The sequence below is a fragment of the Carettochelys insculpta genome, chromosome 13 (genome assembly GCF_033958435.1).
Source record: "Carettochelys insculpta isolate YL-2023 chromosome 13, ASM3395843v1, whole genome shotgun sequence".
Classification (NCBI taxonomy): Eukaryota; Metazoa; Chordata; order Testudines; family Carettochelyidae; genus Carettochelys; species Carettochelys insculpta.
Window position 1 is genome coordinate 5115453 of NC_134149.1, and position 25412 is coordinate 5140864.

General features: G+C 42.8%; 1 protein-coding gene and 1 long non-coding RNA gene across 5 annotated transcripts in view; one reads left to right on the forward strand and one right to left on the reverse strand.

The window, feature by feature from the left end:
• Positions 1–1678: 1678 nt before the first annotated feature.
• LOC142019986 (integrator complex subunit 6-like) overlaps positions 1679–25412 on the forward strand; it is a 67853-nt gene continuing 44119 nt past the window's right edge. For all 4 annotated transcript variants that reach the window (XM_075007462.1, XM_075007463.1, XM_075007464.1 and 1 more), the window contains exons 1-2: positions 1679–1899; positions 1988–2065. In XM_075007462.1, the coding sequence (XP_074863563.1) occupies positions 1789–1899; positions 1988–2065 (189 nt within the window). In that variant the 5' untranslated portion in view covers positions 1679–1788. The remainder of the gene's footprint in view (positions 1900–1987; positions 2066–25412) is intronic.
• LOC142020065 (uncharacterized) lies at positions 18310–23485 on the reverse strand. The gene is made up of 4 exons (XR_012647267.1): positions 23450–23485; positions 21723–21837; positions 19085–19136; positions 18310–18602 (listed from the first exon to the last, which is right to left on the reverse strand). It is a non-coding gene; the product is annotated as an uncharacterized LOC142020065 (long non-coding RNA).

Genomic DNA, 25412 nt, shown 5'->3' on the forward strand with positions numbered 1-25412 from the left:
TAAAAGAGTTTGAGATGATGCTAACTTTATTATTATTAGTAGTATCTTACAAGCAAATTGAACAATTTTCCAAATTAATGCAAGTTTCCATTTTTGTGGTGGACTTTAAATGGAATGAAGTTAATTGTAAGATGTTGGGAAGTTGTATTTTTCCTTGTAAGTGCTCTAATCAATCTGCCATATCACGTCTCAGCAATTCTATTCAATATCTGGTCCCCCCAGCAGCAGCAGATCTAGAGCTGAGAGGTGGTTTTGCTGCTATAGGACACAGGTGAAATCAGTGCTGGAACAGTTTGTTCAGTTCTGGTGTCCGTATTGTAAAAGGATATTGTGAAGTTGGAAAAAGGTGCAGAAAGTCACAAATGATTTGAGGGCAAGGGAAAATGCCTTCCACTAAAGAGCATTAGAGTGGGATTTGGCTATTGAAAAGAAGATTGACAGGAGACTGAGTTTCTAAATAGCCTCAAGATGGGAAAATACCAGTTATTAGAAACTTTTTACTCTACTAGAAAGAGACATAAGCAGAGGCTGAAAGCTGAAGCCCAACATTTAAATCAAAAACTGGATGTAATATTTTTAAAATTGAGGCTAATGAACCATTGAGACAAACTATCAAGGGAAGTGATGTTTGCTATCTCTTGAGGTCTTCATTTCAAGACTGAGGCCCTTCTGGAAGGCATGCTTTAGTCAAACAACCACACAAGTTACTAGGTTCAAGACCAGGCTAATTAATGAAATGTAATGGCATCACAGAATACGTGAACTAAAAGGGACCTTGCCAGCTCATCAAGTACAGATCCCTGTACTCAGCAGCACCAAACACTAGAGAGGATAAGAAAAAACGTCTCAGAGCTTATGCACTGCCTACGGAGGTTTTAGAATGTCCAACCTAAACCTACCATGCTGTAGCTTAAGCCCATCACTTGTCTCAGAGATTAAGGAGAATAGTGTTCTCCCTCCTCCTCCTCCTCACACCTTCATGGCCCTGCCTCTTCTCTTTTCTAGAGCAAACAAACCCCATTGTTTCAGTTCTCCCTCACAGGCTACGTTTTCTAGACCTTTGATCATTCTTGGTGATCTCCTCTGGCCATCTCCAATTTCTCCACATCTCCCCTGCAATGTGGTGCCCAGAAGTGGACACAAGGCTCCAGCTGAGGCCTGATCAGCGTAAAGCAAAGAGCAAATCTTACTTCTGCGCCTTGCTCGCAACACTCCTGTCCGTGTACCCTTGCGTGCTGCTGGCCCAGAGGAACACTAAGGCCGTGAACGCGGTGAGCTGAAGGCCACCTGGAAAAGCACGTAATTCTGCAGGGACAGACAAAGCTGAGGGCCGGTCTGTATGCAGTCCCCTCAGGGGTCTGAGAGGCCACGCAGGTGGCGGCCTGAGCAAGGCGCTGGCTTTGCCACGGACACCGGGCAGAGGAGATGCCTCCTGCCTGCACCAGCGCCGTGCTGCCGGGCCAGCGCGCGGCACCGCTCTGCAGCGCGACGAGACTGTTCCAGCGTTTCCCCGCGCGCAGGCGCTGCCCCTTCCGCGGCCCAGCATCGCCCGCCCTGCCACCAAGCCCGGCCCTCACCCCGGCCACCCCCCTCCCCGCTGCGATATGCAAATGACGGTAGAATGGCCAGCCAATGGCATACGAGCTGGTCACATGGTGCCGCCGGAGGCTGAGGGGAGAGAAGTTGGGTCTCAGTGAAGCCAGGCAGCTCAAGCGGCGGCCACGGGCGGCGAGCGCTCGGGCGGCAGGGGAGGCTGAGCCGCTCCCCCCGCGGGGCGCCGCCAGGACCATGCCGATCCTCCTGTTTCTCATAGACACGTCGGCCTCCATGAACCAGCGGGCGCACCTGGGCACCAGCTACCTGGACATCGCCAAGGGCGCCGTGGAGCTCTTCATGAAGGTGAGTGCGGGCCGCCCCGCCCGCCCTGCCACGCGCCCGGCCGCTGCCGCCGCCGCCGCCTCACGCCGCTTCTCTGCTTTCTCCGCAGCTGCGGGCCCGGGACCCGGCCAGCCGCGGGGACAGGTACATGCTGGTCACCTTCGACGAGCCGCCTTACTGCATCAAGGTAAGCGCCGCCCCCGCGCGCCCGGCCCGCGGGGCGCAGCCACTGGCGGCAGCGGCAGCAGCCCGTGAAGATGGCGGACATTTTGCTTTTGTATGGAGGAGCGAGGCTGGCGGAGGGCGCTGCTGAGATGGAGGAGGGGGCGGGGCCTGATTCGCCGCCCCGGCGTGGGCGGGGCCGGCCCGCAGCCCCCGCCGCAGGGAGCCCGGCCCGCGCTGCGCGGCTCCGCCCCCGCCTCCGCCTCGCCACCGCCCTGCGCCTCGGCCCGCCCCTCGCCCGGGGCGGTGGGGCTCCACCCCTCCCCCTCCGCACTCAGGGCGGGTCCTTCACTCCCTCTTCCCCGCGGTGTCTGGGCCCTATAGGCCGGCAGGGCAGTGTGGGTCCTGCCTGTCCCTTGCCTACTGGGATCCTGTAGACCGGGGCTCCAGGACCCTGCTTCAGCCTGTGCACCACAATTCGTGGAACGGGACAGTGTGGGTCGTGCCTGTCCCGCTCCTTATTGAGGCTATAAAAGGAGACACTAGGACTAATGGAAAAAGACAGTGTGGTTCCTGCTTATCTCTCCCCCTATTGGAGATACAGGAAACAGGGCAGTCTGGGGTCTTATACACACAAACCTGACAGCATATGCCCTGCGACTACATCCACTTGGTTGTGTCACTACCCCTCTTCCAGTACTGGGCCCTGGTAGTCCAGCTCGGTATGGGTCATTGTCCCTCTCATTCTGATCACTGGGTTTCCAAGCAGTTGCGCGTTCTCTCACCGTGCCTTGTCTGCTTCTGTACAAGGATTGGAGGACGGGGTTTCTGAAGCTTCTTCCTCCTCTTTTCTCATGTTCCCCATCTCTTTCCTTTGCTGCCTCTGATTTCCATGTCCTTTAGCTGAGTTTGCTTTTGCTATCAATTCCACTGCTTATCTTTCTGTCCCATAATGGTGCCTAGTACTCAAGCATGAGGGCAAAAGGTGGCATGTCTTCCCTCTCTGTGCAGCAGCAGGAATCATGAGTATTGGAGCAGCAGCCTCAAGGCAGTTCTTTTCTCAATGCACGTGCAGTTTCTATTGTGGTGCAAAGACTGGGGCAACTGATTCTCTTCCCCACACTTGCTGCTGTTTTTCCATGCCTCAGCTTGGGATGTCTCCTTTCTTAGTGACTGAGGCCACAGACTGGGCCTGTTTCTTCCTCCTCTGCCACATCTGCTGCTACAGGTGCATCTCAGGGATCGAAGAGAGACACAACATGGTGCTGTATTACCATGTGTTGTAACTTACAGCTGTTCATGTGGGTATGAAATACAACTGTTTTGATTTGACAGTGTTACTCTGCACAGGGGCACATAATGACACAGACCAGTGCTGAATTTGGCCCAGTGTCTGTGTGCATGCATCTTTCTTTTGCCCCATTTTTGTTGTTTCTCAAGATTGAGACAAGAAGGACAGTGTCTTTGTCTTTGCATGGCTGTCGCATCTGACTACCACTTTAAAGATATTTCTGTTTGCTTCTCTGACCATGACTTCCAAGGAGTTGAGATGTCTTAATGAACATAAGTGTTTCATTAAATGCACCACAGAACTCTTCACTGAGGTTTTGGACACCCATAAAATGGATCCCCTGAAAGACACTGGACACAGGTATATTGATTTAACATGGCAGTAATTATCAGTAGTTTACCATCTGATTGGCATCGGTCCAGCATAAAGTGGGCAGATGTCCACATAATAAAGCCCCTCAGTGTTGGCAGTCCCAGCAAAGAAGCTAAGAACTTAGGGTCTCTTTAGGTTGTAGCCAGAGCATGTAGGTGGGATGTGGGTATGCTTGTGCTGCTACTGTCTGCTTTGCACAGGTTCTGTGAGACTATAAATCCATTATTTGGGACCATAAATCTTCCTCCTTTAACTAGCTCTAAATTCACACATGTGAAATTCAGTCTGCTCACTGAAGTGCAGATAACACTTGTATTAGTCCATATTTATTTTGTTTACTACCCCACGCCTTTCCTCCCCCTTCTCAGAAGCAATCATTTTGTTAGTTCTGCATTCCTGAAGATCTGTCTTGGGCTCTGGGTTAAATTCCCCCTCATGTCTGTCACAGAAATTGTAGCTGGCATGTTAGTCTGAGAGCACTGAAACATTTTCTGCAGCACATACGTATTTCCTTCCTCTTTTCCACTCAAGTCAGGTCTAAAGCAGCAATCCTAGTCCTTGTCATGGCGGATTTAGCTGTGAGAACACATCTTTGTATTTTTGTTATATTGCACATCACATGATATAGTGATAACATCTATGCAATGAGACTAGAAAAACAAAACTTGTAATTCTACAATAAAAATACTTTATAGGCTATTACCACAACATGCCAAGTCTTGTTGAAGAATATCCATTTATTTGGGGTATTGTACCAATGAGTAGTGCTTTACATACTTGTGACAATGGTACATAGCGTTTGAAATATGTGGGAGCTGGTGTGTTTTGTCCGTATTGATGTGTGGCACACAGAGCCTAATCTAAAATAAAAATAACATGAATTAAGTACTTCATGTTCAATAGTTATTTTTGGAGGCTTGGTAAGATACGTCTTTTCTTCCCTCTTAAGAGTAAAATAGGCTTAAAGTTTAAGGGCCACCTTCAGATATTTCTCACATGGTATGCATGTCCTCAAAAACGTGGAACATGATCATATCCTGTGTTTATAAATATGATCATAGCAATTAAGTGGAAAAATCTAAGGACTTAGGGGAAAATAGATTTAATCTCTCTCTGATTCAAAAGTAGCCAAGCAGATTTTTATGTGTTACAGAAACTATTTGCAAAGGAAATATTAATATCAAACTATGATGGTGGATGTACTAAGTTATCTTTTTTCTGGGTTGGGGAAGGAGAAGATAACCTTATGAACAAAAAGTAAACTTACAAAATATATTTTGATTTTTGGGCAGCAGCAGATGTAGTCCCATGGCAGCTGCTTTGCCCTCTTGTTTGTATCCTTCATTGAGTGTGAATCATGATCTTGTTTCATTGGTAACTTTAGGGAGTAATTGTATAGCTGTTTCCTTCAACTCCAGCTGATTTGACCCCACCAAGAGAGAGGGAAGATGATTGTGGAAACAGATCTTTAGATTGCGGGGGACTTTCACTTGAGTGTAACTTACAGCCCTATAATTTTACTTAAAAGTACTTTTAAAATCATCTACCTTGCTAAAAATGGGTGCCCTATATAAAAATACTTCAATGGTATGTAGTAGTTGTCCTAGCGTAGGCTTCCTGATAGGCAGAAAAGGTCTACTGATTTCAGCAGGTGAACTTATTCTGTGCCATACTCTAGGTATTGTATGGAAAGCAGTGCATAGTCAAATGATTAAAAATCATCTAAAATAGATGTAGCCATCTGTAGGGTTAAAGACCACATGTTAAATTTTATACCAAGTTTTTTGGTCTCCAGAGATGCATAGAACTCCTAAAATTTTGTCAATGGACTTTGTCCTAAGCTTACTGGAGTCTGTGGAAAAGTGCTGCTAACTACCTTTTGGATCGGGTCTTTTGTTAGGTTTTCTCTTGGCGAGGGGCAGGTTATTTATTTTAAGAACAAACTAGCAAGTTTTATTTTTAGTACTTCAAAATGTGTAATATATATTGAGAAAAGCACTCATTTCCTAGTTAAAAACCTTTAATGAGATGCTGGTGTGTTTGTGGTTTGCTAATATGCTACTAGACAAAGGCACTAGTGCAAGTTACGTTAATTCTGATTTACTTTGTCATGTCTAGTATTTGCTTACACTTAACGTGAGGTATTGCAGGACTCTCACACACCCCACACGTGCTTAATTCCTGTTCAAGAGAATGTCATGTTTGGTTGCAGCTCCCACCTGTCGATCTCCCCATTGTCCAAACCAGGCCAAACTGAGTGAAAGTCATTTTAATTATTTTTGCCTGATGGTTACTGATCTGGCAGAGCTACATGTAGAAGTAGAAATCTCTTCTGGAAGAGGATGTGGAGAGAAATTTCTTCTACACCTTCTGCAACTGTTACTCTTGCCATTTTCTATGATGGCATAGAGAAGTAAGCTGAATGTTGATCAAAAGCTAGCCAGAAGGGCCACAGATGTAGGTTCTTGAAATCACTGAGCATAAATATAGACTTGTTTCCTTTTTTAGGAAGATAGGTCAACTCTTATCTGCTGCTTTTTCACTAATAATGTAAAATCTCGTTTTGTCAATCACTCATCCTACACTTTGGGAAACAATCCTGAATTACTTCTGTGGCTTGTGCTGTGGGTAGCTATTCAGTCTCATATTCAAATACTGATAGTCTTATCCAGACTTACTGGTTTCAGATGACAATAAGCTGACCTTCCCTGGTTTCTTGGCGGTATATGATATGACTTTCCCAGAAATGGTGATTTTTGGTTTAGGTCACATGACTTCGTTTTAATATTAAACTTATCCATAAATGAACTTCTCGTGAGTCTGAATATTGGGATGACTTACAGTTGATTAATTTACTTTAAGGACTAAGGTTAGGAGCTCCATATTCCTGTTAGTATTGTCATGTATTATATTGATTTCAGAGGATAAGCCAACTGTTTGAGCTAGTAGTTGGTGTCCCAGTGCAGTAATATGTACATTTAATTTCAGAGCTGCAGGTAAACTATCTCAATTTTAACTGCAGTACATATTAATTAAGTTTACTGCCCTATAACTCTTCTACACAGTTTGTTCAATTAATATTTCTATATCAACTCCTACTGTAGAAACACATGAAATATGGGGAAGTTATGGAAGTAAGCCAAAGTTTGTGGGAGAAACAGGAAGTGGGGGTCAAGATGAGAATTGTTGGGAAGGCATGGGAACATACAGAACAGTGATAAATAGTGGGGTAAGCTGTGAAAGGCCACATAGAAGATGGAGTACATGAAGCCTGAATACGATGTTCTAAAATACAGATGTTTATGTGTGGGGAGATGAAAGGTAGGGAACAGACTGAGAGGCAAGGAAGATGACTTCTGTGTTGTGAATGGCCTGTTTGTGGCAGCGTGGAGCTACTAGGCACTAGAAAGGAGTAGTGTGCATGCAGTTGTCATGGCTGGAGATCAGTGAATAGATGTGAGTTTCAGCCACCTTGGTAGACAGAAAAAGAAGGATCTTGTGTGTGTTAGAGCTCTGGGCTATACATTTGTTGGTCACTGTCCTTGCCCTCTCTGCCTGCATTATTGCCTTTAGATGAGCTCTCCGGCCTTGGAGTCAGTGACCTCTATGATTAGACTTCCTGGGCCTGTCACTGGGTAACCTCTTCTGACTCTTTTAAAACATTGCATGAGGGTCTCTGACCTTTGTCAAGGTTGGCTGTATTTGGTGGCTGGAGCTGGTAGAAGTTTCTGGAAGGCTGCTGTGTAAGAAAAGGAAAGGAACTAAAATCTACTGAAAGGAGCTAAAATCTCTAGCGGGTTGGTTACTTTTTAGAGATGCTGTTGACACTTGATTAGTTTCACTTTTGTCAGTAAGACTTTTGGTACAAAGTCTATGTATGTAATGGCATCAGACTAATTAATAACTTTCTCTTTGTTTGCCATGAAATCAGTTATTGCATGAAGGCCGTGAGCCTACCATTATGGAAAGTAACTGAGTGTGCTCTGGTGCTTACAAAGACCTTTGTATAATTTCAGAGGCAGAGAGTTCCAGCCTTTGGGTCAGGGAACTTGCTGTGCCTCTGTTGTGAAAAGGGTTGGACCTAAAGCTGGAGAGCAGCAGAGTAGGTGTTCAGATGGCCAGTGCTGCATTGTATAAAGGCTCTTCTGTTGGCAACGGCCAGCTCATGCAGATTCAAAGGAGGCTTGCGTGGAGTGGAACAGAGATATGTAATCCATTAGGACAGGCTGTAGAAGATCCTTGGAAGTCTTTTAATTTGAGCTAATTTGAACAGGATCTTGTACAGAAAGGCGCTGTCTGAGGCTGAAAGTGAAATAGTTATACTTCTCTCTACATCTTTCTCCCTGAGCTGTGTGCTTTAAGCCCCACAGGGCTGCGCCTGGGCAAGAGATTTTTGTCAGAGCCAGCAGGGAGCTGCCCGGGTAAGCCTGAGCACCCTCCTAAACCCCAAACCCCTCATCCCAGCCCCACCCAGAGCCTGCACCCCAAGCCATATTTCTTACACCCCAATCCTCTGCCCCAGCCCCTGAGCCCCCTTCCACACTCAGAACTCCTTGCTCCCATTCCTGCCATGTAAAATTTGTTTTGTGTACAAATTTGAAGGTGATGCATCGAACACCTCCACCAATCTGGTGCACATAAGAAATGTTATTCTGTTGAGGAGGTGGAAAAACATAGAGGGAACACTGCTGTACATGTAAGAAGCCTGGCAGAAGCCTTCTGCTTACATGGGGACCTAGACCTTTGATTTAGAACCATGGAGAATGGCTAAGCAGTAGTCTAAAAAAAGAGGAGATGAAAGATGGTGATTTCAGTGGTTGAATTTGGGACAGTGGTGTGAATGGGCAGGATTGGAAAGTGATCCTAGGCAGATCAGATTAGCGAACAGAGGGAATCATGTGCATACAGTAAACTCTTTCATAGCTGTCATTCTGTTAGCCAGAACTCTCAAATAACTGGCATTTCAACCATAAGTGAATTTTAGTTATGTTTTCCTTAAGTACAGTATAGTGAACGTAAATATAGCAAATACAGTATAATTTTACAGTGCACAATACTACTGTTTGTAAATAAAGTACTTGGCATAGTTTTTTTGTTTTTCTTAATATCTAATCTTGTTTTTCTTTAGCGTTAGCCATTGCTAGGTATACATCTCTATTATCCAGAATATTTGAATATCCAGCAACCTCCCTGTCCCAGGGCTGCTGGATATGATAGAGTTTGCTGTATATCTTCAGTTTTTGCTATACAGTTGTATAAAAGGGAGAATTTAGAGACATGACTTCTGATTTGTTCCAGAAGTGAGAAGATGTCTTGTGGACATTACTGAAGCTCATTAAAAATTATCTTCCATTATGTGTAAAGCCTTCAGCCCACTCCTAAAAAACAAATCTTAAGTTCAGTGAAGAATCTTGTTCTTCCTATTTATTATGGCTTCCATTTCCCTGATATTATTTTACATAGTCTTTTTTTCCTTCATTGGTGACTTTGCGCACAAACAAATAAATAACAGTAGGTAGCTCTTACTCTGGTCCCCGAGACGCAAGACTGCAGAAGATTGCTGAGAGGGTGTATCCCAAATCACAGTGCAGATTCCACGCAGAGAGATCTACCGTTGACACGGTCTTCTCTCTGAGACAGCTGCAGAAGTGCAGGGATCAGAGGAAGCCACTCTATATTGCCTTCATCGACCTGACCAAGGCCCTCGACTTGGTCAGCAGGGATGGACTGTTCAAACTGCTCCACAAGATAGGCTGTCCACCACGGTTACTCAAGATGATCCAATCTTTCCGTGAAGACATGAGAGGAACCACCCAATATGACAGCACATTATTGGATGTTTTCAGCATCAGGAGTGGCGTCAAATAAGGATGCGTCCTTGCTCCGACATTGTTCGGGATCTTCTTCGCACTCCTCCTGAAGCACGCCTTTGGATCTTCGACAGAGGGCATCTTTTTGCACACAAGATCTGATGGGAAACTGTTTAATCTTGCAAGGCTGAAAGCTAAATCTAAGGTGCGGGAAGTCCTCGTCAGAGATATGCTGTTCTCATATGACACTGCTGCAGTGTCACACACAGAAGACCAGCTTCAGAAACTGCTGGATCAGTTTTCCAAAGCATGCTAGGACTTCGGGCTTTCCATCAGCCTCAAGAAGACAAATGTACTTGCTCAGGACGTTGCTGACCCTCCATCAATCAGCATTGACAACTATTTGTTAGAGGTCGTCCACGAGTCTGTTTACCTTGGGTCCACCATCACTGACACCCTGTCATTAGAGTCTGAGCTAAATAGGAGAATCAGAAAAGCAGCCACAACTCTGTCCAGACTCAGCGAGAGAGTGTGGAATAACATCAATTTGTACACCCACACCAAAATGCAAGTCTACAGAGCCTGCATCCGCAGCACCCTCCTTTACGGCAGTGAGTCTTGGACCCTGTACACCGCCAGGAAAAGAGGCTGAAAGTCTTCCACTTGTGCTGCCTCAGGCGCATCCTTGGAATATTGTGGAAGGACAGAGTGTCCAACACCGCCGTCCTTGAGCAATCTGGAATCCTAACCATGCACACCCTCCTCAGGCAGCGGTGGCTCCGCTGGCTTGGCCACATCCACAGGATGAATGATGGAAGGATCCCAAAAGACATCCTGTATGGCGAGCTAGCCTCTGGCAAAAGACCTCCTGGACGCCCCCAGTTGTGCTACAAGATGTTTTCAAGAGGGACCTCAGGGAGGTAGACATCGAGTCGGACAGCTGGGAGGAGTTGGCAAACGATTGCAGCAGATGGAGGCAGGGGTTACACAAGGGTCTTCAGAAGGGTGAGATGAGGATCAGACAGCTTGCAGAGGAGAAGCAAGCCCACAGAAAGCACAGTAAGGACCTGCCAGACACCCATTACACATGCAACAGGTGCAGCAAGAACTGTCACTCTTGTGTGGGCCTTCACAGTCACAGTCGACGCTGCAAATGATGATTCCAAATGGAACTACGAAGGGCGCAATCCATAGTCTACGTAGACTGTAGGATGCCTACTACTAGGTCCCCTAAATTCGTTTAACAGAAGTAATTTAGTTTGAAGGGAGATGGGGCAAATCCCTAATGACTGTTACCTTTGAGAATAAAATAGGTTTGGAATCCACTTGCTGTTACTCTTTGGAACTAATTTGTCTGCTGAAATAGTTCCCCCACAGTTAGGTGGTCCATCTCCAAGTATAACATTGAATGTATAAGAGAGGTGACCAAGAAGATACACTGTTTGATTTTTACTTTTAGTTGGATGGTCTTGGAATTGGGCAAGTAAGATCAAAGCAAAATAAGTTTGTGGTGTGTGTGGTGGGGCAAGACAGATTTGTACATTTTTTTTTTTCCCCCTGGGAGAGCACTCTTTTAAAAAGTATATACTTGTTGCTGGGTGAGCTTTTGGTCAATATTAAATCTGCTCAGGGTCTTTTTCCTTGCTGTTTTCAATGCATAGTTTTCCTTGCTACCTGCTGTCTCCACTTTCAGCAATGATTTCTAGTAAACTTCTTACGGAACCTGGAAGGTGTGCAGCTGTCAACAGTGGCAAATTAATGATATATACAGTGCTGACAATCACAAAAATTGAAAGATTTTTTTTCTTTAGTTTACAATAAGAGTAAGGGATACTCCTAGCAATATTAGATTAATTTCAGATGGAAATCTGAAAGATTTTTTTTTTCTAAATTGATGGTGCTTTCTAAATTCCAGTTCCTTTAGAAAATATGGAGTACTGCGTTTGGCAAGTAATTGAATTCTGAATGGAGAAAGCAGTGTAGAAGTGACACTGATTCCATGATGTACTTATGTCCACTCATATCCAGTCATCTGTCAAGAATGTCATTGTTCATGTATAACTGGAGAACTGTTAGTGAATACGTTTTCACAGGCTGCTTATAGGCAATGAGAAGAAGAGGCAGTGTGGATTTCTGCACTACTGTTATTTAAAGCATCTATGCAGCTCAGTGTATTTACTGAATTTACAAATTAAGGCCCTGATCCTGCATATACTTTATATGAGTTGCTGATAGTATAAAATGGCAGAATTCCTTGGAGAAGTCAGATTGACACTACTTGGTGCAGAAACTCTCTCTGTTTAACCTATATGATGTACATTATGTTGATTTGTAAATTATGGCTGTGTGTATGTATTAGCTTCCGGAATAAGTAATACTAGAAGATAGCATATACTCTTCCTTTATTCTTAATTGCTTATAATGTGATCATTCTCATTTTGGATTTTGGAAACATTTCTCCTTTAAGGGAATAGTACTATCTTTGAGCAAGAATACAAAAATGATGCTCTGAACTGTACTGTAACAAGAATATGCACAGCCTAAGGCTGCCTGTGTTTTCTTGGCATGAAAATACCCTTGGTGTGGAAAAGCTCTGTCTTTGATAAATTTGTTTCATGATTTTAGCAGATCTGTGTTCTTGAGTGAAATTAGTGCACGTCTAGTGACTTAATTGTCTAGAATTCTCTGGTTTCAGCTTTTAACTATGGAGCCATAATACATATGCATAAATGGCGATTTAGTTTGAAGAGTCTGATATGTAGATTAGTTAGAAAGAACTTGATTATATGCTGAGTCAGTGTCTTGTTATGATACTGTACAACTAGATCAACTTCTTGAGTAACTTACATTAGGAAAAGAATGGATGGGGAGGAGCAATGCCACCGTTTAAAATCAACTTTATTTTAACAGCGCTTAAAATTAACCATTTGTTTACTAGTGTGGACTGTGAGTTTGGGAACTTGCTACATTTCTCTCTTCTGACTCCCTAATATTACTGCCTTATTACTTTGTTCTCTACTCAAATATTGTGATATGTCCACCACAGAATATAGCCATTTCCAGAATCTGTAACATCACCTTATAGTGGTATGTACAGAACAGTTATTAATACTGCCACCTCTGTATCAACTGTCATTTGAATGATATAATCTGTGTTATATTGAACACCTGGAATAGAATTCGAATACTTAACTGAATTTAATATAGTTTTTCATGCATTTGGCTTAACATTTGCTGGAGACTCAACATAAAAAGTAAGGATTGTGTGGGGAGCTCTTCTAAACATAAGCAAGTTAGAGACAAGGTTTTAATGAAGCGGTTAGTTCGTGTCTAGAATATGCTTTCTAAGTGCTGCCCTTGTAACCTCATTTTGTGTGAAATTTAGCATCTGTATTTGCCCTGATACTTGTATTGATCTATCATTTTCTCCTAATTCCTTGTGGAGGTTAAGGTGCTTGCATTTTTCTGTTTAAGACATAGATATTAAAAAGACGACTGTGGGATCAGTAGTTTCAGTTTAGTTTCACACTGAGTATCTGCATTTTTCTGTCCAAGGTATTAAATGAGTTTTTAAGCTAAACAGTAATGTACAACATTTTAATACTTTGTGTTGCAGCTAATTAAAAACCAAACTACAGAGTAATAAGGTAGGCGGATTCTTATTCAGTTGCCTTGTGCTGCTCTGCTTTTAATGCTGTTTATAGGTATAGCTCTCTAATGTACGCTTTTTACAAGAAGTGATATCTGTGTTATTCATTTATAGGGTGTAAAGCAAATATCTATCTTATGCTTACTGTGAAATGTAAAGGGACTTGAAGTTAATTTTAGCAACTTTTTCAGAGGTGCTGTTAAGCTTCTAGCAATACTATGTACAGTATAAAGATTATAAGTGGCTTTATTTGTGTTCTTGTGTTTTTGTATAAGCAAAGGGCTACAGTTTAACAATATTATTATTGATTGTCAATGAAACTGACCAAAATTCATCTTGGTAATAGGGTAGAATAGTAACACCTGTGTAGTTAAGGTGAGATAGTTACTGTTTAATAGCTGACTTTTCTAAGAGCAGTGAAGTCCATATGCTTGCCCAGATTAACCTTAACATTTCTATGCTACATGAGGATCTGGGGTAGGTTTAGTGCTCAATATTTGAGGTTATTTGGGCAATGTGTTCCTGAAATACAGCCGTCTCACCCTCACCCTCCCAAATCTCCAAAATTTTCTAATAACGTGGTTTTGCACAGGAGTAAAGTTAGCAATGCAAATTAGGGTCGTTTGGGCAAGATTTTCACAATTATGGTCCCTCAGGTTCTGAACTGCTTTTAATTTTCACCGTTCTGTAAAAGTCCACATACAGAGGGACGTTGTTTTGAAAACTGGTTTCCACATAGGGGGATGAGATGACCTTTGGGAAGAGAAGTGGAGGAGGACACTTGTTCTGTGAGTGGTCATGCAGCACTCTAAAGACTAATGAAATAATTTTATTAGATGATGAGCTTTCATGGGACAGACCCACTTCTTCAGATCTGGAGATAGTGCTGTACTGGAAATGACATGACAGTTTTATCACACAGAGATGCAAAAAAATTGAAATATGAGTGGGTCACATGTCTGCAGTCTTATTCTACAAAGCAGTGTTCTGTTCTGCAGCTATGCAGGTGTGCTGCAAGTATTAGGAAAAAACACACTAGTATACATTTTCTGTTACTAAAACCAGATACAGTGTTACTTCTTCATTGCTATTATATCTGATTAAATTACTTCATTTTGGTTTTCGTGTGTATGTTGCTGTAACACTGCTATAAAGGGTTATTCAGAGCACTTTCCTCCTGCAGGAGATGCTGAAGTGGAGTATGGGTAAGGTAACCATCTGTCTGGGTTTTGGGATGCCATCGTCCCGATTTTATTTTGTCAAAGGGGCTAATTGCCCTGTATTTTCAGGCATCTTCCCCCCCCCCAAAGCTTTTCTCAGCTGGGGGAGCTGGGCCTGGCTGTGGCTACCCAACTCCCAGCTTCCCCCGGCTGAGGGAGCCAGGAGCTGGACCCGTGCAGCAGTGCATCTGCTTCCCAGGTTCCCCTGGCTCCCATGGTGCAGCTGCCCCCCAGCTTCATCCCGTTGTGGGAGCTGGGAGCAGGACCTGCGCAGCAGCGTGAATGTTACCTAGCTTCCCCCACAGCAGTGCGGCTTCCCCCCGGCTCCCCTGCTATGGCGCAGCTGCCCCACAGCTTTTCCCCACTAGGGGAGCCAGACCCAACCGCGGCTGCCCCACCCCCCAGTTAACCCCAGCTGGGATAGCCAGGAGCTCCACAGCTTCCCCCGGTTCCCCTGCCACAGAATGGCTACCCCTTCCCCAGCTTTCCTCAGCTGGGGGAGCAGGGAAGCAGACCTGCACAGCAGAGGGGCTGCCCCCCAACATCCCCCCACTGGGAGAGCTGGGAGCCAGACCTGTGCTGTGGCTGCCCCCCAAGCTTCCCTCAGCAGGGAGAGCTGGACCCTCACAGCAGCGTGGCTGCCCCCTGCTGGTGGAAGCTGAGAGCTTCACTGGGAGGGTGATAGCCTCCACAGGGCAGCCACGTCCTGACTCCCAGGTAGGGTGACCATCTGTCCCCTTTTGGCCAGGATGGCATCATTCCACTTGTCCCATATTTGGGCGGGGGGAGGTATGGTCACCCTAAGTATGGGGCTCTCCTCCATTTTCTCTTGATTCCTCACAATGAATTGGTCCCAGAAAGATTTCTCATGTGTCTGTCATGTAATCCTTACTGACACTGCTTTCTTATTTATAACCATAATTTTATAGCTAGGAAACTGACTCAGTCTTTCCATAGACAGCACAGTTTTTAGAAAACTGAGATTATTTAAAGAGTTTCCATCTCCATTTCTGAACGAGTGAGAGATGGTGAGGCAAGATGGTGAGGTGGAGTTTTTCCACTTTGGGAAAATTCAAGCTAAGTTTTTGGGTTCTTTGTCACACAAGTCAGAGTATATAAAGATGGTAGGGGAGGAGTATGAAAATGAAGAGGGGTGTTGCTGAAAGGAAGGACAGCTACCTGGGATTCTTCTAGGTGTGTGGAACTGGATGGCTGCCTCAATCTCTATTAATTGGTTACATTTTCTTGTCTGTTTTTTGGAACAGAGGGGAGAAGGAATCTTACAATTCTTAATATTAAGAGAAATATTTTCTATTAAATGAAATTGCTTTTAGCTGATAAAAAGTATCATAGGAGCGCAACAGTTATTAAAATATTTTTGTTCAAATCCTCTAATATGTTGGAATTAAAGGCAGTAACATTATGCTCTTGGGTAGGAACTCAGCTGAAAATGATCTGATTTCACTATCCCCAGCTGAGCGTCTTACGAAAAACAAGACTTGAACAGTGAAAAGCAGAATGTTAAAACTGAAGTCTTTCCCTTATCTACAAAGCTATAAAAGTAGCATACACAAACTATTTGATCTAGATGGCCCTTGGTCCTGCTATGAGGATCGACGTCTGGACTTTATGACCTCTCAAGGTTCCTTTCAGTTCTGATTCTGTTTGTTTATCTTGACTTTCTCTAAGGCAAATCTTAGAGCAAATGACTCTTCTGTAGAGGTTGTGTGTGTGTGTGTGTGTGTGTGTGTGTGTGTGTGACAGAGAGAGAGAGAGACTACTTTGTGTCATTTAAAGTAAATTATTTCAGTCTGTGAATTTACTACACTTGATGCATTAAAATTTAAACATGCAATGCTTCTAGATGGAATCTGGTGGTGGAGGAGGAGTCCTGGAAAATACCCCCTCATACTGGTTTGGTAATGGAGGTCACTACAAGTCTGCCAGAATTTTTGGAACCCACATAGCCATTTCTCTTTGGCCAGGTGTATAACTTAAAAATTTATCTAATGTGCTGAAACTGAAAAGGAGCTCTTATCTCTTGCTGCTCTTGAAGATCATTTTTAAGGCGGTGGAAGGCAACCAGTGCTAGTGAGTGGGCCACATGAGTAGCCCTCTGTCATCTCTGGGCCTCAAGATTGAAGATGCTCATTTGTACTAACCATGACCCTCAAAATAAGATTAAATACAATGGACTTGATTCTCTTGTTTATCATGACTTTTCAATGCAAAGTGATTCATTATTAGGGGCAAAGTACATTTAATGGAAAAGTAACATAAAGAAACAGGGAGCACATGGCTCTCACAGTGTTGTAATTAACATACACCTCACGTGTACCTGTGCTTTAAATGTGTGTCATTTCCCATTGTGCAAGGGGTTGCTCAACTTTTCCCTGCCTCCTCCCCTGACCATACCCTGTGCCGCTGTCTCTGCCTCCCCCTTCCCCCGAGAGAAGGGACGGGGCACAAATCATCTGACTCACTGAACTCCAGAAGTTCTGGGAGGTAGAGGGAGGTGTAGGGAAGTGCAGGGCCCCCAGCATGTGAGAAGTATTTTGCACAGGAATGGGTTTGATTTAGGTTGCAGTATTTAGGGCTGAAAATGGCTTGTTCACCATTAGCATACCAGCTTGGTGAGTGCAGCTCTTCTTAGCAGTTGAGTGTTCCAAATGCTGGCCTGTTTGAAGCACACTGTCACAATAAGAAAGTTGACAGGATGCTCAGCATCCCAAAATTAAATTATCTTAAAGAAGGTCTTTTGTGTAGAGTCAAAGAACTGATTTTGGAAATAGTCTCTGATTTGAGAGAGGACGACTGGATCCTCTAAGCAGTCCCAGTTGAAGGAAGAATATACAGTGTAGTTCTATCATGCAATTCTGTAATCTAGTGCTAATGCCTTCTTGGGTAATGTTACTTAAATGCCTAACTTTTATTTTTAGGAAGCCCCATATCTTTGGGTTGTCTAGACCAGTGTTTCCCCAAGGTGTGGTACACGTACCACTGGTGGTACACGAAAGACTTTCAAGGGGTACGCGGCAGAAAATAAATTAGGAGGTGAGCAGTAGGAGATGGAGGGATTACACCGATAAGGTTGAAGTCCCGAAAGAGGTACGCAAATTTGTTAAGTTTGGGAAATGCTGGTCTAGACCTAAAACTTAAGGTACCCAGGCTACTTTGCTCAGGGCTCTGGAAGGAGATGGAGCTGAATGCTTAAGAGTGTTTTTGTTGTATAAAAATAAATGCCTATGCTGTTTTCATGTTTTCAAATACCAGTTACCATCCTTAATACGGCTTGGCACAAATCATGAGCCGGAATTTGGTAATGTACTGAAAAGCATGTCGTTCACCATTATCTAACATACCAAATGTACAATAAACAAGACTGAAAGTACGAAATTATACAATTGTTTAAATGAACATACAGTGTGGGTACAGTGTACCCTGCTAAGTAGCAAAAAGATGTACAAAGTCTAAAATAAAGTCTCAATTTATTTGAAAATCAACATGTTTTAATGGTTATATCAACTACTAAAAGTGTGCCTTTTTGTTAGAAAATAACTGAAGTATACAAGTGGAAAAAATGATTAAAATGGGTTATTTAAATAGAGGTTTTCCACCTGATGATTTCTGTCACTTCACATCAATCTGCCCTGCTCTGTACTTAACTAAAATCCCTGGACCTTTGTTATGCTTATAAAGAGCATGGGATCTCTTTAAAGGCAATCTGCAACGTTTATTGAGAATACAGTAGAGATGCAGCTAGTATATGCTTTATAAAGACAAACATGCGTGCGGGCACGCACGCACATACACATCTTGCAGATGGTGCATACTTACCAGTCCGTGGTGGCTCAGGTCAAATCAGTGTGAAATTGGGTTTCCTGTGAGACTCGAAGGCTTGGCTTGTGGGACTGAACCCAGAGTCTCATGGCAACAGCTCCCCTTCGTTTACATTTAAGTTCCCATTTGAGTTTATGGGTTTTGCAGTGTCATGCTGCAATCATCCATCCTTCGGAGGTGTTAATCTGTGTTTTTCAGAGTTATTCTTTGACAGTGATTGTCAGGCTGTCCATTCTTGTCTCTGCCTGTTTCAAGGGTTCATCAGTGCAGCTAGTTCAATTCAGTCTTAAGACACAAGGCATGTTTTCTGTTATCTTCAAAGTTTCCACTTCTTGATCACCTGGACATCTGTGATAGCTTTCACTCACACACATCCTCCACTCACACCAAACAATTGTATAGCTTTTCAGACAAAATCGATAATTACTAGGAGACAACTTAGTTTGTGATGTAGACAAGACATACAACTTCATTGTAATGCTAACAGGGAGTAATACAGTAAGCATTAGCTAAACATGACAGACAGAGAAATAGAAGCTACAGAACTTATAAGAAAATTATTATATACCATACTTAGTCTTATAATAAATACTAACATATATATTTTTGCTACACTTTGTCTGCCTGTTATTCTGATACTGTTTCAAGAGGAGAGTGCTTTTGTCCAGACTTAAAGTGAAGACCTAGGAAAACCTGCTTTTTTTCTTTTTTGAAGTCAAACATTTCTTTGAAGCTCCCCAAGCCTCTCAACTGAACCCAGTGCAAATTACCTTTCCCAGCTACTAAAACTATTTAAACAGACTCTTAATTTCTTATCTTTGTTGTACTGCTTATTTCTGCTCCTTTACTTCTGGGCACTTACCTGGTGTGATCAAAAAGACGCTCTTTCCTTGGCAGGTCTCTCCAGCTTTTGCCTGGGAAGAGACAGGAGAGTTTGTGCAGTGTGTCCATGTCTTTGACTGAAGAATTGAATTGCACAAGAAAGATTTCGTATTTCTAGAGGATATTTGAAACCTGTGTTTATTACCACATAGAGCTGCATCCCTTTTACCTAATTATAGCTTGGGGCAGCAAGTGCATGATTTTTTTCAAATGCCCAGAAAAGCAGGTACTAGCGTAAACGTGTCATTAAACCTTCATATTCACCAGAAGGAACAGTGCCATTAAAATTGTTTTTCTAAATGGCAAAGTGACACTTCAGTTTATTTGTTAAGATTTTTAGTCCATTGTTTCTTAAACTTTTTTTTTTTAAGTACACCCAGACTTCTTTCATACCCAGGTGTACCACTGGTTGAGAATCATGGTTCTACCGTAATCTGAGGTCTTGAAACAAGTGCCATTCAACCTTTCCAGATTACTGTACCCTTTTCAAGAGTCAGTTTGTTTTGCATGCCACCAAGTTACAATTCATTTAAAAAACTACTTACTTACAAAATCGTGCAAAACTATCACAGAAGACTACTACTGAAAACTTGCTTACTTTTTACCATCTTATTCTCAAGTGAATAAATTGGCATAGAAGTACTGCAAGTGCATTTGAGTGTAAAGCATATGAAGCAGTAGAAGCAAGACATTGTCTGAATGAACTTTTAGACTGTACTAACTTTACTAGTGTTTTTATGTAGCCTGTTGTAAAACTAGGCAGATGGGTTGATGTACCCCCGGAAGACCTCGGTGTACTGCCAATGGTACGTGTACCCCTGGTGGAGAAACACTGGTATAGTCTACTCAATGTTAACAAATCCTTTGCATAAAAATGGTACAGGAGGAATTTGGTACCCCAACAGCTGGAAAATCTGAAGTTTCAGAACTAGAATGTATGTAGAAGGAGTCCAAAATATAACCTTTCTATGGCTTTGGCTTTATTCTTGTCCATTGGCATATGTTGCCTCTTTATCTCTCCTTGTTTCTATACTTGCATCTCCAAATCCCTTTCATTTTGTGGTGTTCTTACCAGTGGCTGAAAATAACTTTGCACAGGTGCAACTATTTTCCCTCACAATAGCCTCTTCCAAGGCAGCAATTTATAATCCAGATCACTTTGAAAGGCTGCTGTTGACACAAGCACAGAGATGATTACGCTGAATAATTCTGCAGGATTCTTTTAACGGTGTAGAACTCTTGTAGGGGGGAAGAGCAAGAATACAGAAATCCTTAAACCCAGGCTGAACTTTAATAACTTCTGGAGTACTTTGAATACCACTGTCATTTTTCAGTGTTACACTCTGAGGGCAAAGTCGCTGAGAGAACCTTATTCCAGAAGTGATTATTTTTTTTAATGTCCTCTAAGCAAGCTTTGCACTAACAGAAAACATGAGACATTTACTTCCACAGGAATTTATCTAAACAATACAGAGTTCAGGGGAATCCCATGTTCCCTGCCCTTACATGAAATAGTCCTGTGGAATCCCTTATTACAAAAGAAAATATGCTAGATACAAATTTAATAAAATGGAGGGAATTCAGGTGGGTTCTCAGTATCATATCTCCTGTGCGAGCATAGGATGAAACAACAAAGGAAAAGTAGGCTGCTTGGAAGACAAACAATGGAGATCCACTATTTTTCACCTACATTTGCTAAGTTATGTTGCTGAGAAGTAGCAGTGTGCAATAGAAGTAAAATCATTAAGAACCCGTGATTTCACTGGTTTCGTAGGGTAGCTTGTGAAGGTTCTCGGTGACTAAGCAATTAAACTAATATATCTCCCATTATGTACATCACTCTCTCTTGCAAACACAAAGCCTTTTCTAAAAATAAAAGCATAAAAATCATAGCCTCTATAAGTGCCATGACAAAAAAAGCAACCTTAGCTTGTTGAAATATCTTTAGAGTCCTGGATTGTGCCATTCAGCATTGTAATTAGAAAAATGCCATTTTTTATACACACTTTTCAACTGGCCACCCCATTTTGGGAAGAGAAGTCTAAGACAGTGATTTTCAACTAGGGATCTGGTGCCTTGGGGGAGGTCATGAGGTCAGGAAGTCCACCAAGCAAGGCCTGCACTAGACTTGATAGGGCGCCAGGCAGAAAGCTGAAGCCGGTCTGCAGCATGGGGCTAAAGTCAGGGCCTGGAGCCCCGTACATGTGGATGAAGCTAAGACCTGAGTAATATGCTTTGTAGGGGCCCATATTTTTTAATCAGAATTTTCCAGATCTGAAGAAATGGGTCTGTCCCACAAAAGCTTATCACCTATTAAATCATTTTGTTAGCCTTCAAAGTTCTACAGGACTGCTTTTTTGTTAAATGATGTTTACTTACCATCCAATTCAGTGGATTTAGAGACGTTTGTCATCAGATTTCATTTGGAAGTTACAATGCGAAAGAATTTTAAGTGTGTATTTTGTCACTTTCCAAATTTCTCTGTTAAAGGAATCATAGAATACCAGAACTGGAAGAAACCTCGAAAGGGCATCAGGTCCATTTCCCTGCACTTGCAGCAGGACCAAGCACCTTCTAGATTATCCTGTACAGGTGTTTGTCTACTACTACTACTTTACCCTTGTATTCTCCGTGGCGTGTAGGTCATCTGCAAGTCTCCTCCACTTCACTCTGTCATGGTTGTTTGTCTGAGCTGTTCCAAATATCTCCTGTGATGGGGATTCCACAGCATCCCTAGACAGTTTATTTCAGTGTTTAACCAATTTGACTGTTAGGTAGCTTTTCCTAATGTCCAATCAAAACCTCCCTTGCTGCAATTTAAGTCGTTTGCTTCTTGCCCTGTTGTCAGAGGTTAAGGAGAATAATTTTTCTCTCTCTTCCTTTAAAAAATCTTCAGGATCCCCTTCCATGTATAACAGCATTCTACAGAAAACACCTCTTGAACTTGGACATGATATACACCAAGAAATTTAACACATTTGGTAGACAGTCCCACCAACTGACATTTAGCAGTTGTTCTGAAGAGTTAGGAGGATGCAGAGGTCCTTTATATTTATTCAGTTAAGTCAGAAGAACATAAGAATGGCCATACTGGGTCAGACCAAAGGTCCATCCAGCCCAGTATCCCGTCTGCCGACAGTGGCCAATGCCAGGTGCCCCAGAGAAGGAGAACAGAAGACAATGATCAAGTGATTTATCTCCTGCCATCCATCTCCTGCCCTTGTACTGAAGGCTAGGGCACCATACTTTACCCCTGGCTAATAGCCATTTATGGACCTAACCTGCAAAAATTTATCGAGCTCTTTTTTAAACCCTAATAGAATCCTGGCCTTCACAGCCTCCTCCGGTAAGGAGTTCCACAGGTTGGCTGTGCGCTGTGTGAAGAAAAATTTCCTTTTATTAGTTTTGAACCTAGTACCCATCCATTTCATTTGGTGTCCCCTAATTCTTGTATTATGGGAAAAGGTAAATAATTTTTCTATATTCACTTTCTCCACACCATTCATAATTTTATATACCTCTATCATATCGCCCCTCAATCGCCTCTTTTCCAGACTGAAAGGTCCCAGTCTCTCTAGCCTCTCCCCATATGGGACCCATTCCAAACCCCTAATCATCTTAGTCGCCCTTTTCTGAACCTTTTCTCATGGCAATATATCTTTTTTTGAGGTGAAGAGACCACATCTGCACACAGTACTCAAGATGTGGGCGTACCATAGTTTTATATAGGGGAAGTATGATATCTTTTGTCTTATTATCTATCCCTTTTTTAATGATTCCTAACATCCTATTTGCTTTACTAACTGCTGCTGCACACTGCGTGGATGTCTTCAGAGAACTATCCACTATAACTCCAAGATCCCTTTCCTGATCTGTCGTAGCTAAATTTGACCCCATCATGTTGTACGTGTAATTTGGGTTATTTTTTCCAATGTGCATTACCTTACACTTACCCACATTAAATTTCATTTGCCATTTTGCTGCCCAATCACTCAGTTTGCTGAGATCTTTTTGTAGTTCTTCACAATCCCTTTTGGTTTTGACTGTCCTGAACAACTTGGTGTCATCTGCAAACTTTGCCACCTCACTGCTTACCTCATTTTCTAGATCATTGATGAGCAAGTTGAACAGGATCGGTCCCAGGACTGACCCCTGGGGAACACCACTAGTTACCCTCCTCCATTGTGAAAATTTACCAAAAAGAACTGGCACTGACCCCAAAAAACCTTTGCCAATATTCAGAGTAAAAATATATTGGACAAATAAATTGTTTAGAAGCAATAAAACAAGGGATTTTGAAACATAGTTTAACAAGCCAGCTAGGAGAATCCCCATCTTGAAATACCTGTGGGTTGGATCTTGGAATGCAGAAGGGCTGGTTGCATTGCTGAGGTTGGAAACCTGCATCGAGTCCATATTCTCCCTCCAGTTGTGATGCGCTGAATGATGTCTCTAAAGATACCAAGAAATTCAGAAGAGGTCTGAAAGCGTTTAGCCTTGATCTTTCTCTGAGTTTATTGTTGTCCTACAACTCAAAACAAATGTACTTTGAGGAGATTAGAGAACATGTATAGACCACGCTCCTACACATAAGGTTTCTAATCTAGTGCTTTAAAGCACACAATCTGGCATCCTGCCGTTGGAGATTTCTGCTTCAAAGAACAGCAGATGGGGTAATAGCATCTCTTGGGGAGTTGCCTGGCTCTTTAAGATAATTTGCAATACTTACCCTGCATCAGAACACAAACACCTTTGGGGGTCTCTGAAGTGTGGCAATGAGCCTGAAAGGATGCAATCTTCAGTTGCAGTCAGCGCTCTAAAAGGTATGGTAGCAAACCTGCTTTTTAAGACCCCTCATAATCTACACGTTTGTCTATGCATCTGGCCAGTAATAGGTCACCGATGATGTAATTTGTAGGCTTGCTAGGTAGAGTTTGGGGTGTGAAAGCTTGTCACCAAAATCAGTTATGCAAATTTGAGACACTCCACTAAGCTTCAGTGTGGTGTATTATGTGTGTTTGTGAGAATCTGCATTGTAATTTGGTTTTGGAGATTGTAGAAGTCCCAAACTTCATTTAAAAATATTGTATGGGTAGAACAAGTGAGTTTTTGGGGTTCCACACCCTGGTTTTTTTTAAAGACCAAATTAATCACTAATCCTTCAACTTCAACATTGCTTCTGTTTATTTTAGAAAAGAAGCTAGGTGAATGCGAAACAAAACACCAACTAGTATGTGTGGTTTTCAAATTTGGTTTTAAAACAAAAGCTGGCACAATATGAGATGGACTCCTGTGGATAACTTTTCTCTGCAGAGCAGGTCCATCGTGGACTGGCAGGCTTCCCTGTTTTGGCCTGTGAATGTGCTGCAGTTACTGTTCTGGGAAAGTGCTGTTAACCATTCCACAGTAGCTAAGGCTCTTTTTATGTTCAGTTCTAACCCTTTTGAGACTGAAGGCTGCAGCCATGGGGCGGACAACTGAATAGAAGTCTTAACTCATTTCATGTAGGCCTGGGGTTCTCAATCTTTTTTCTTTCTGAGTCTCCAACCCCCATGCATTATAAAAGCTCCACAGTCCACTTATGCCACAATAATTGTTTTTCTGCATATGAAAGCCAGGGCTGGTGTTGGGGTAGCAAGCAGGACAGTTGCCTGGGGCCCTGTGCTACATAGCCCACCCCCCACAAAGCTACATTGCTCAAGGTTCAGATGCAGCCTTTTGAGGTGGTGCTTTGACTTTCTGTCTTGGGCCCCAATGAGTCTAATGCTGGCCCTGCTTGGTGGACTCCTAAATCCTGCTCATGTCTCCCAGGGTCCCCCCAAACCCACTGGTTGACAGCCACTGATATACTGAGAAGCTACAGACTTAACATGGCTACCCCCCCTGAAACCACTGATACAGGCCAACCAATCGCCCTTTTATGGTATCAATTCTTGAATACTACAAAGCTGATCTGGAGTCAAATTACTGACAGAGTAAAAATAAACAATTGCCCTCAGTATAATTTGGGCTTTCTGCTCCCCTTTTCCCAATAGGGGTTTTGAATAATATTTGGATTTTGAGTTATTCAGGCCATGGAGAATTTTATGCTCATTTATTTAGGGTCATGTACACTGTCACCTCTCTTAGAAATAGTGTTTTACAAACTGTGTCCTGCATGTTGTGTAATCACTCACTTTGGTGCTATACAGGATTATTCTAAAGCAATCAGGAGGCTGGTTTTTCTTGCATTCCACAAGTTTCACCTCACTTCAAAATTTTCTTACAAAATTAAACAAATACAAAGGTGTTGCAAGACACTATTACTG